We start from the raw sequence: 13,297 nt of genomic DNA, 5'->3' as shown, positions 1-13,297 counted from the left end.
AACTCATTTATGAATAACATGGAATGATGACCAAACATTAGAAGAGTAAATATTATTTAGTGCTAAAAATATGATAAAACTTTAACAAATATATATAAATATATTTACAATTATGTGTCAAATTTAAATTCAGGTATGTAATACACCTGAAATAGAATTTTATTTTTATACTGTGCTTTATTGAAATAAAAATAAATGTCATTCATTTCTAGTAACAGTGAATTGTTCCTCAACATTCATTATGTATTCTGAGGAAAAGGCCTTTACAAAAATGCTGAACACTTTTTTCACTGAATACTTATTCATATTACTGAACATCTGTCTCTGACATGGCATCATGCATGCATCATCTAATACAAAAAGAATTAATTAAAATTAAAAATAAATAAGTCATCACCATTGTGCCTAAGCAGGGTCAGCCTAAACCCTGGGAAAACACAAGCACCTCTCTCTAGTCACTATCTACTTGTAAGACACTTTTCTTACTCAGAGATGATGGAAAAATTCTCTTATTGTGCTGTTAGGCAACTATCACACCTTCATAATCAATGTTAAGAACAGATGATTGGATCTGAGCTAAAAATATAAATAGGACAGCATTATTTCATATAGGAATAACCATAATTTGTTGCTGAGATGTTTTATCAATTCTAAATTGCTTATTTGTGTTTAAAATGTGAAACGACATGAGTCTCTTGCTTCATGTGTTAATACTTTTTCCCATCCAACAGTATCTTCCGATTCACTACAGTATTTAGGTTGCATCCCTAAGTTTTTGCAACAATTTCTACTTTACATGACTGGTAAATTTTAATTAAACTGATCACAATATCTAAACATATTACTCTCTCCCAGTAATTCAAGAACTGCAATATTAAAAAGTTGTCTTCAGAAACATGTTGGTGCATCCTTAAGTCTGTGTTCCACTTCCCATTTTTAACCCAGGTAGTAGCCCTAGTTGTGTAGCCTAAAGCCAGCCCTGAACTTATATTATTCTAACCACTATCATAGGTTATTGATGACTGGTGTTCTATTCAGAGGAAATGCATCGAAATTAAGACAAGATTTTGGGTACATTTAAAAATACACAACACAAAAGTAAACTGTCAGTAATGAACAAGACTTTCTTTCATAGCCAAATTTTAAAATATGCAATATCATACATAAATTATTGTTCCTTCTAAATGGTAAAGATTTACAAATAATCTTTCAATGTACTTTAATCTAGCCAACAAAAATAAACAGCAAACTTAGTGAGATTTGAAGTTCTCATGGTGGTGAAAATGTTGATGCTGTTCTTCTGGATTGTGACCTAAAAGGCCACATGACATTACAACCTAGAAAAACATCAGTAACAACAAACTGCTTACTTTATACGTTCTTCTGTAGAATATTCACTTACTAAAATGCATCTTGCATAAGAGTATTTTATCGTCATTGTGGAATGTAATAAACTCAGTCAGTTTCTTAAGTTGTGGCATTCACCTGAAAAAACTATAAAGCAGTAATTATAGACACAAATCAGATTCCTAAATGTTTAAAAAGTCTCTCTGATTTATATTAAATGTTACAGCTAAACATGATTAATTTTTTCCCTTTCCTTTTCCCAAAATTCCTACAGAAAAATATATAAACAAATTATATCCCTGGAGGTTCTGAGAAACTGCATGTAACAATTCCATTAGTGGAGTACAAAGATTGATAAAAGCTACTCATCATTCCTTTATTCATTTCTCTTAAATTTTTTACCCGTTCTTTACGCACGCTTTCTGGCACTTGGGCAAGCCGGTCACGAGGCTACATTTATATGCTACAGTGGTACTTGAGTGAAGATAAGAGATAATGCCTTAATATTGTGTCAATTGATTAATTACTTTTAACATAATGTAGAATAATAACTACTAACTCTAATAATAGTGTATATTTATTCAGCTTAGTACATTACATTTGCTGATGAAAAGTCTGGTAATAAAATCTTCAGATATTTGTCCTAAATAAGGAAATTCAGGAACCAAGACGACAATTTTCGTCACTGAAGCCAGCCAATAGCAAATCTTGACTGTCTGCCTTAAACTTTTCACTGTTTATGGGACATACATTGGATATTAGTGCTTATTTAATTTTATTCTCAAAGGCTCAGGTTGTAAAATGTAATGTGATATTATAATGATAATGTGACTTCTGACACCAGAGAACAGAGACACGAAGTGTGTTGTTGTTGTAGAGACTTGACTGTATGTGCAGACCACTATAACTGATTTAATTTGACACGAATAAATCAGGGTTGACAATCCACGTCGCAACGCCGACCCACGTTACAATAATAATGACAAATTGATGATTTCCCTGATTCAGTAACTGATCAGGTATTAGAAATGAGAAGAAATATTGTTATAAGTGCCACCAATAAACACATTAAATTATATTAGAAACTGATCAGAAATAGAAAATGTTTTATGTTTTTTAATATAATCAATGTTTATTCTGTATGTTTAAAATGCAAGACTAAACTTTTATGGAACTAAAAGTCACTCTTCAGTCCTATAAACATTATTAAATTACTTCTCTATTACCTTATAGTTACTGCAATCTTAAACTTCAGCTGAGGTGAAAAAGAATCATTCATAATGCTGACATCATTACAATAAATATTTCATTCTTATAAGAATGAACTGCCGGTATTTCCATCGGACTTCTAAATGATTATCACTTAGTCAGTTATTTCACTTCTGAGAACGCCTACAATCAGGTTGAAATAACAAGTTTACAGGGCTGGTATCCTGAACTGGCTAGGTGGAGGTACATACACAGCCTGCATTTCGGAAGAAGACTTCTTCTGCTGCTGAGTCTCGGTGATGGGCAAGACTGACTGCTGGTATCTACCATTGTAAGATGGGCCTGACTGCTGCATCGGTGGTCGAAGTTCCTGCTGGTAGGGTCTTCTGTTCATCAGTTCTTCAACTGATGGAGCTGGTTTAGATCGCATCAATTTGAATTCTTCTGCATCTTCATCTTTAGGCAGAGGCCTTTCTGAATCTCCTTCAAAAAAATAAGTAAATATATATATATATATGTCCTTTACTGCTACAAAAGTGGGTGAGATGACTGAACTTTCTGAACTTAGAGCTCATACAGTTCACACCTTCATAAGCTAGTTTGAAACATCCATTCTAATACTATCTTCCCTTCTCTGCCTTGGTCTTCCAAAGAGTATCTCATAATCAGGTTAAAAATCCAAAAATTCTTATGATTTCTTGTTTTCCTTATACATGCCACATTTCATCTTCAGTATTTATTGACCATTGTAATAGTTGGTGAAGAGTATAATTTTTTAAACTCTTCAGAATAGACTTATTACATATTCCTCTAACTTAATCTCTCCTGAATAGAAATGTTGAATTTTCAAATTTAAATTCTCGAAAGATCACCAGCTCAGCATGGTGAGATTTCAGTTTCTAATGGCAGTTAGTGTGAAGATGAGTGTCTTCTGGATCATCCTGATGATGGAGGCAGTAAGCACCTCTGAAATGTCAGCCAGTTTCTACCAGACTACACAGTGCAACATCCCAGAAGACAATCATCATCACTTCACAGTTTGTTTTACCTGGTACAGGCCTTCCATCTGGTAAAACTCTAACCACCATTGGGCCAATAACATACTTGTTGGGCACATTAGGAATGGCAGTCAAGTACTGCTCCACGTTAGTTGACGCTTCCTCTTGAGAACCCAAAGTGTTCCCTCCACTACTGGGGCTTGGTCCTACAAACATACAAGTCATATCAAATTCTCTGCATAAAACTGTAACTTCTCTTTGTATGCAATCCTGATCTATTGTAGTATTCCTAAATATTTTAATTCGGCTACATTCTTTAACATTTTGTTACTTTCCTTTATATTATAATTTTGTCCGACATTCTAGTGATAACATACCAACATGCACTTATCACTTTTGAGGTTCTCACAGCAGTGACGATGGCAGTGTTGGTCTTCTGAATAGTAATGCCATGTGGACTTGTAGGAAGATACCAGTATGTGGAGGAACATACTGCCTCTGTATTTACCTGCAAGTTCACGTGGCATTACTATCCAGAAGACCAACATCAACAACGCATGTTTAGTTTACTCTACATTTATTTCTAGACCATCCTCCTTACTAGCATCTATTAGAGTTTCTGAAATGTTCTTTGTAGCAGACTATAAATGTTTTCATTCAATAAATATCATCATCAGTAAAGACCAGAATGCTGATGATGAGTTTAGACGAGAAAGCTGATGTACAGATGGTCTTCATTATCCAAGTCTTCATTATCTGTTTCCCTGGATATATGAGGCCAAATTATTGAGGAACTATATGGTTATTTATGAAAAAACATGTATTTTAATATCATCATTAGTTCAAAATGGGTGTATTATAGGTTGTTGGGAAATGCTTCCTTGTCAAATGTGTCAAGTACAAAATGCTACCTTTTCCAATTACAGACCCATTCTCAGTACTCTCGGATGGTCCAGTCCTTAACCCTTTATTATTAGCAGAAATTCCTTGCTTTAAGTGGCATTTTCTCAGTCCTGATTAACCACAGATTAGGACTTTCTGTACTCCATTCAATTCCAATGCTTCAAAATTTTCTTGGACCTTCCTAATGGTATAGTCTAAGGCAGTTTAATAAAGGATTTACTTATATTTATTTTGTACTTGTTTCAGACCTTTCTGAATAGGAAATGCAGACAAATGCTTAGTTATATAGATTTTATTGTATGTTTCATTCCAAAAGAATCTAATGTCTTACCATTTCCAGAGATATAACTGTAATCTAAGGGTTCTTTTGTGTTTGATGGCGTCTTGTAGCTACCTTTCATCATAGACTCCCAGACTGAAAACACACATGCAGAGGGTTACAGAATTAGATGAAAAACTGTCCATTTTCAAATTTCCTTATTCCCCACTTGAAATTATGACCAGTAAATTATATTACACTATGTATTGCTCAGGACCGTTGAATCATTAAAGACTGCAGCTCTTTGTACTATGCTGACTACTCCACAAGACATATTTTACGAAAATTTCCCTGAAATAATCTGTGGTTGAATCATGCATACAATCTAGAAATTCCACCTAACATTATGCCTGCAACAGTACTGCCAAGAAAATAACTCTTCAGCAGAAGAAGTGAACAACACTGCTAAATTAAACCCTACCACTGGGTTCTATCCTGAGTCATCTCAAATCTACATCACCAAAGGATATTTTCCCAAGATACATTTCCCCCTTCCCCTTACATATTTAATTAAAAATCTTGCATCTTGTGGTACCTTCTTCTTCTATGGCTCTCCGGTCCATATTCGGTCCATGGCCTCCTCAATTCTCCTCTTCCATTCAGTCCTCTGTTAGGTCCGTGGCTTTGATTGAGGTTTCAAAACACTCCTTTTTACAGTGCAAGGTTGTTAGCCTTGCGACCAACCCCCAACCTGGAGGACCAGGGTACCTGTCTTAGTCTGACCTCTCCCCCTCGACCAATCTGGCTAGGGAGGCCCTACCAGTAGCTATGCTACCGTCAGCATAGCTCTTGGGGTCACTGAGGTACTCAAGCCCCACCACCACCACAACAAGGTGCAATCTTATGGTACCAGTATGATAAATATGACAATTATAACAATTTTAAGATCTGAACTCAGAAGTGAGGCAATATCAGAGTTCTTTGGTTATCCACATTTTGAGCACCAGGTGCTCAAAACATTTGTATGTTATACTTACTAATATCTGTTGCACCTCTCTGGTAAGGATCCATCTTGTCCAGACTCTCTTCCTCCATTTTGGCAAGGTTTGTAAGCCCATAAACTAGCAACACCTTATTACAATCTGTAAAAAGTAAAACCTTCTTCAGTTGCTTTTGAAATGTAATTATGCAGAGACCTTGAAGGCACATACAGTGGGTTCTGAGACCCAAACGGTAGAATTAAATGAACAGCCAGCTTTATGTTGTGTCCATCTTTACATAATGAAACAAAATGAAGAAAAGAAAAGTTGGTACACTGTAAAAAGTACGATGCCTTACAGGAGTTCTATTGTATTAATAACCTAGCAATAAATCATCTGAAGTTATGATTACTCTGGTTCAGGATGACTCAAATTTGGTTCCTTGCACAGAAGTTGCATTTTATTTTTATTTATTTAACCATGAGAATCATAATGTCTCTGATGGACCTGGGATCGAACCATTTCTTACTATCCAGTGGCTACTGGGGGGAATCTCATCCCCCCCCCCAAAAGAGACTCCTTTAAAAGCTAACATTCACGTAGCTGGTAGAGAAATTCCCCACTTAATGGAATCAAAAGTTTGATTATCACGTCAGAATGCCACCTCCACACTTTACCTTGAGGCAAATAAATCCAGTTCATAAACCCTGTTTATTTTAAGATCCATTTTAATATTATCCTCCCTCCTATGCCTAGATCTTGCTAGCAGTCTCTTCACTTCAGGTTTCCTGACCAAGGTCTTGTTGAAATAAGTATATATATATATATATATATTTCATAATTTAAATTAAAAAAATTGTATGTTGTTAAAAATGGTTATCAAATTTGCACAATAAATACTGAATACACCACATACTACTTTAAGAATATAATGAACTCAAGAGCATTTAACTCTGATTTTAAATGTTCTAATTTAGATCAAGTAGCTTACCATTGTTTCAGACAAACGTGGTAGCTTCCTACACCCCCACATGGTATCAAAACTTACAAGACTAAAATCATTGTACAATTTACTTATTTTATAAGTTACAATTTATGGGTTAGCACAAAATTTTACTCCATATAAACCCTGCATAATGAAGTAGGCAAGTCATGGAACAGCCTTCTTTAAAAACTCACCAGGCATACTGAGAGAACCACAGTAGTCCTGAACCTGCTTCACGAACATGTTGAACAAATGACTCATCTGAAAAGTAAACAAAACTACATCATGCAACTATCTGCTGACCTGAAATTCATACAAAAACTGGAAACAGACAAAAAGGGCCATAAAAGGGCACACTTTTTGAACACGTAGTTCAAAAAGAATAAATCTGTTATGTGTGGGTGAATGAAGGCGTAACTCCACACTCAGGCCATTCCAGTAGAGGAGGCTGAGTGGATCCAGAGCTGTGGACGTGTTGGTGAGGAACAATCTATAACCTTCCTGGGAATCTAAACCTTGTCGTCCAGCCCGAACTATGCAATGCATTACCCATTGCGTGCTATGTTTATAAACTTTCTTTTTAAATTCATTTCTGTGTCTGTACATTTTGATACCAGTTTATAATTGCCCTAGACAAAACGCCAAAAACAATTTTTCAGCTAATGGCGGGAGAGAGTATTAACAATTAAGAGTCTATTAATGTAATACGTCAACATTTAGCTATGTTCCTAACCCCATCCCAAACGTAAGAAAACGCAAGGCACGAGTTACTGACAGAACTACCTCTTCCTCAGCTTTTTAAGCGACGCTCTCGCGGGCACACGAAAACAGTTCGACAGGCTCAAGACGGAGACAGCGTCGTTCTCCGAGACGCTGGTATCTTCCTTCGAGTCTACACGATGCCATAACCCAGAAGAACATCATCTTCACCGCTGTTAAAACCTCAAATATCAATTCCGTGGCATCTTGATTTTCGAGGGCAAACGCTTGGCAATCCCTGTGTTTGATAATCACCGTTACGATAAAAAATATTATACAGTTTGACAGTACGATCGACTGGGCAGCCTACACGCACTGAATAGCAAATGTAAATGTCGACTTAAATCTAACCCGATTTAATGAGCATAAAATTCCAGACATTCATCGCTGTCAGATTTCGAAACCCTCCTCAGACATCGCCTATTTCCTTAATAAAGAACCATGAAATACCACCAGCCATACCCATAAATTTCTCCGCAAGTAACACAACTTTGCAGGTGAGAAAAACATTCTCAAACATGAATGAGGCTAAATAACAAAGCATAAGGTCACTGTACCATAACAGCCAGATGACAGGGTACAGAATCCAGGCCCACAAAACAAATACGATGCCGATGGAAGCACCAAGAATGCTCTGTTCTTTACTGGAATATCTGGAAGTTATTTGTGTGCCACAGATTTCTTGTTACTACTCCTCGGCAAGACAACTCGAATCTGGAGACTTTCTGTCCTGGATGATGAATGGATGATTGCAGACGATGAATCCTGAGTGGTGTGAGCTCAGTCACTGATTTAAAGTATAATTACGATATCTTCGGTGCTTTAGCGGCCGAATGAAACACGTCTCTTGAGTTAACTACACAATGTCAACCGATTTACTGCAAACTGGTTTAAAAGACAATTATTTACTTTCACGCATCCGATGATTCCATCTTTCTGGGTCAAATCCACATTCGAATCGTAAACTTTTTTTTTACTTCATCTCGTGGTTGATTAAGTTGACAAGATTATTATGAAAGGGCAGTGAACACAGAAGTAATTATCGTTTTTGTTACTATCCTGACATTCGACTGGAAGGACTGAAAGAAACAAAATAAGTTCTCAGGATAGTCACATTCTTACACTGTGAAATTTGAGGACCTCCAGGCGGTGAGGACGTTGATGTTGTAAGACTTGAGGTTCTCACAGCGGTGAGTATGAAGACGGAGGCAGTATGACCTCTGAAACGTTGGTTAACATCGACCAGACTACACAGCGCAACAACCAAGAAGACAGAAATCTTCATACTCATCGCCCTGATGACGGAGGCAGTATGACCTCTGAAACGTTGGTAAACATCCACCAGACTACACAGCGCAACAACCCAGAAGACAGAAATCTTCATACTCTGATGACGGAGGCAGTATGACCTCTGAAACGTCGATAAACATCTACCAGACTACACAGCGCAACAACCCAGAAGACAGAAATCTTCATACTCTGATGACGGAGGCAGTATGACCTCTGAAACGTCGATAAACATCTACCAGACTACACAGCGCAACAACCCAGAAGACAGAAATCTTCATACTCATCGCCCTGATGACGGAGGCAGTATGACCTCTGAAACATTGGTTAACATCGACCAGACTACACAGCCCAACAACCCAGAAGACAGAAATCGACGTTGATGTTCTTCTGGTTAGGAAGATATTTCGAAACACGCCACCCAGCAGCGTGGAGTACAATGAGTGTATAAAGTGTACAACATCTCAGGATGTGGAGACGGGAATTCATTAACATTTTATCTTTATTACTAAATGCACAATATGGCACTAAAAATATTACGCGAATTTTACATTTGTAGTATGTCACCGTTGGATCTTAATGACGGACGTTCGATTTCGTAACGTTCAAAGAATGAGGGGTTTAGAATAACCCACTTTGTCTGAAATGACAGTGCAAGTTTTAATAATGGCACAGACACCTCTCAACTAATCCAATCTCAGTGCTCGTTACTTTGGATATTGTAGACTTGCTAGCCTCGACCCCAATACGAACGCACATGACAGAAACTGGTGGACCACCTCAAGCAACAAAGATTTAATTACAATATCAAGAGAGATCTACTACAAATTTGGGCTCAAAGGAAAGAAATCCTTGTATGCTTCCTGTAACTAAACGCCACTGTCCGCTGTACAGCTGAGTATTTTGTATACTGAAGCCGAAGTTCCTCTAATATTTAAGAACTCAGTCGTACCTCAAAGAAAACATAGTTCACTATTACAAAAACCAACTGGTCAATGCTATTTCAGGAAATTATCCCTGTTAGTAATAATCTCATAAAACCTATTAATGCAAAAGGCAGTCATTGATTGATAAAGCAGGTGGTACATATAAATACCACTAGACTTTAAAGATCAGCTTCACTCTTGGGCAATTTTCGAAGTAATCCATACTGACCGAACTGAACATACTTCATCCATGCAGTCATAAAATAAATTGGGTCTATTACCATTTAAGATTTTAAATAAACAAATACGCAGATTGAAGTGGGCTTGGAGTATAGGACCTGCAAGGTCAGTGACGGCTAGAATGTTGGGATCATGAGTTCGAATCCCACACACATAGCACGAATATAGGTTAAGAGCTTTTCTTCGTTGTTCTGTTGTGTACAAGTACAGGCCTCACGATGGGCTAATCCCCCACCCAAGGTGTCCCACCAAACAACCAAAAGAATTCGTAATGATTAATCCATAACATCTGAAAAGGAAAACAAAGTTTTCGAAATGCTCAACATTTCACTTCGCCATTCTTCAAGATTCCTGACAAAGGTTGACTTATTATAGGTCAACCAACGTTCGTAATGCTGAGCGCTGTCCATTTCCTAAAGTATATTTTACAGGTATACAGGCTACTGCTTCTATCAAGGCAGTAAGCACCTCTGAAACGTCGGTCAATTTCTACTACAGTACATGGCGCAAAATCCCAGAAGACAGCCATCTTCATCGTGGTTTATTTAACAACGCCTCCAGTAGCTTAGACCAGTGGTATTCAACATGCGGTACGCGTACCCCTGGAGGTACGAGAAGACATCTTAGGGTGTACGTGAAATTTAAAATAATATATTATTTTATGATAAACACTGAATAATCAGTAATGTAATTTATTTAATTTATTTTAGATGTAGATTATATACTATGTATAAATTGAATTATACACCAACAACTTTGGGGGTACAAAGTTGAAGAGAAATTATATCTGGGGGTACGCGAACAAAAAAGGTTGAATACCACTGGTCTATACGACTTACATCATAAGCTAATCTTCAGAAGCATGATACGTATTCAATTAAGCGCAAAGAATGTATTACTTCCCGTTACTTGTTTGTAGTTTTAAATTTCTTTCTTTACGCCTACTTCCTTGAATTCATGACGGCTCTGCGATTTAGTTATGTGAATTTATAAAGTCCTTGATATTTTAATTCTGAATCCCTGGCAAAGTTGCTATCTGTTCGTGAACTTTTACATTTCCGGTATTAATGTTCCGACTCATCGCCTTTGCAGTCAACAAATGACGACGAATATTTCGCTACGACCTCCACGCGACGAAACGAAACTGCGGAAATGAAAAGTGAGTGTTCCCTTTCAGTGCGCTATAATTTTACAAGACCATGAAGGACCCCCCACCCGGCCATCTCGAGTTGCTCCTGTCTTGCTTTTAAAGAAGACACGATACACACGGAAACTCGAGAGCAAGGCCGAAGGAGACAAGGTTCATGAACGAGAATTTGTCGTCTTTACGTAGTCCTAACTCCAACCTCGAATTGCCAAAATCACATTCCTCGTCTTCGTAACGCGTGAATGCTGATAAGATCTTTGTACTGTTTCTGACAATACATGAAACGGACAGTTTTTTGTGTTGTGTAGAAGAGTTAATTTCACTAACCTTGATTAACAGAGTGATTACACACGTCACACACTCTTGCCTTGCATTCGGGAGGCTCAGGTTTCAAACCTATGTGACTCGTATACCGACAGTTCTGGCTGAAATTTTACCCTCGGGTTTTCCAGTCAAATGGCATAACATGCATACCTTTCCCGAAGTTACGGATGCTTCCTCCCACACACTTCTCAATTCATCATTTATTTATCGTCCTGTTATCCAGTGCTGTGTATTCTAAGCCAGTGGTATTCAACCTTTTTTATTCGCGTACCCCCAGATATAATTTTTCTTCCAACTTTATACCCCCAAAGTTGTTGGTGTATAATTCAATTTATACATAGTATATAATCTACATCTAAAATAAATTAAATAAATTACATTACTGATTATTCAGTGTTTATCATAAAATAATTTTTTTTTTTAAATTTCACGTACCCCCTAAGATGTCTTCGCGTACCCCAGGTTGAATGCCACTGGTATAGACGGCGCCTACGGCCTCCACCACAAATTTTCGTCGTACAAGGCGAATGTTCAAGGCTTTCGAAATGTTATCTTACTCCGTCCCATACAGCGCATTAAAGTCTCTTGTGTCGATGTTCTTCAAAGCGCTCATTATGGAATTATAGCGTTAATACACTAAGAGCCAGTTACTGGTTTCACTGGACAGACTTCGCAAAACACTGTCATGCTCACAAACGAAGTGTGGCCTGATGACGGAGGCAGTATGACCTCTGAAACGTCGGTTAACATCGACCAGACTACACAGCGCAACAACCCAGAAGACGGAAATCTTCATACTCTGATGACGGAGGCAGTATGACCTCCGAAACGTTGGTTAACATCGACCAGACTACACAGCGCAACAACCCAGAAGACAGAAATCTTCATACTCTGATGACGGAGGCAGTATGACCTCTGAAACGTTGGTTAACGTCGACCAGACTACACAGCGCAACAACCCAGAAGACGGAAATCTTCATACTCACCGCTGTGAGAACCTCAAGTCTTACAAGTCTTGAGGAATTTCTTCAAACTTGTTTGAACTTGGCCATTCAGCGTGACGCCGTAAAGTCGTCATAACGAAATTCCTTGTTGCTTCCTCTCTTGTCAGTCACCAACACAAACAGAGAAACCTCCCCGTGTCAAAGGGCAAGAATGGGCCTCACTTTTAATTTTACGTAGACAATCCGTGTTTTAAACTTGCTGTATTGTATATATATGAAACTCGTTCTCTCACGTCCAAACTACAATCATTACTCAGCAGCAATGCTTTGCAAGTAGCAGTCTTAGGGATTATTTTGGTTTACACAGGATAAGCGTTTGTTTCTCCTTCTACCAGAGTTTCGAAGAAACAACTATTTCAATCTTCAGGGTATCGGCGAAGCGTATCCTCCACATACAGGTCCGCTACGAGAGACCTGAGGTTCTAGCAGCGATGAGAATCTAAATCTCACACCAAACTCACCAATTACTCTCAGACATGAACCTACTTGTTCAACAGCTGATCCGATCTGGTCTTGTGAAACTACTTCAGGCCATTTCTTAACCACAAAACTTTCATGAATATTTTAGATGAAAAACATAAAGATAGTTAAGAGGTCGAAGATGGTTGTCTTCTTGGTTGTAGCTAGAACCCTGAAGACAGCCATCTTCGGACTCACCGCCGTGAAGACCTCAGATTGTACGTACTCAGGAGGTCTTAACTACCTGTCTGCAGACTTCAAGTATAGGGGTAAGAACTGTTCTGCAAGTGGTGTGAAACAGGACAACCGCTCTCTGTTGGGAAATAAAACCTGGTTATCCAGCACTTCACTGCTTGCACCATCAGTCATCATTAATAAAGTCAAAACAGTCTCGGAGAGTCGAAAGCAGGCCGTCACTAACAGAGCCATGAGATATTGGACTATGTCCAGTGTTCAACTCAGGACTGTTA

General features: G+C 37.9%; 1 protein-coding gene across 3 annotated transcripts in view; it reads right to left on the bottom strand.

Moving 5' to 3' along the window:
- Nucleotides 1-1,906: 1,906 nt before the first annotated feature.
- Nucleotides 1,907-13,297, bottom strand: part of Reg-5 (Rhythmically expressed gene 5) — a 36,180-nt gene continuing 24,789 nt past the window's right edge. For all 3 annotated transcript variants that reach the window (XM_087356175.1, XM_087356173.1, XM_087356174.1), the window contains 5 exons: nt 6,876-6,942; nt 5,754-5,858; nt 4,789-4,872; nt 3,605-3,760; nt 1,907-3,039 (listed from right to left, as the gene is read on the bottom strand). In XM_087356175.1, coding sequence (XP_087212301.1) covers nt 2,765-3,039; nt 3,605-3,760; nt 4,789-4,872; nt 5,754-5,858; nt 6,876-6,942 — 687 coding nt within the window. In that variant the 3' untranslated portion in view covers nt 1,907-2,764. The remainder of the gene's footprint in view (nt 3,040-3,604; nt 3,761-4,788; nt 4,873-5,753; nt 5,859-6,875; nt 6,943-13,297) is intronic.

This window comes from Zootermopsis nevadensis, unplaced genomic scaffold (genome assembly GCF_977971745.1).
Source record: "Zootermopsis nevadensis isolate Lab colony 2312 unplaced genomic scaffold, Znev_1.0 Znev_ptg000025l, whole genome shotgun sequence".
Classification (NCBI taxonomy): Eukaryota; Metazoa; Arthropoda; class Insecta; order Blattodea; family Termopsidae; genus Zootermopsis; species Zootermopsis nevadensis.
Note: the sequence above shows the minus strand (reverse complement) of the source record. Positions and strands in the feature narration are given on the sequence as shown.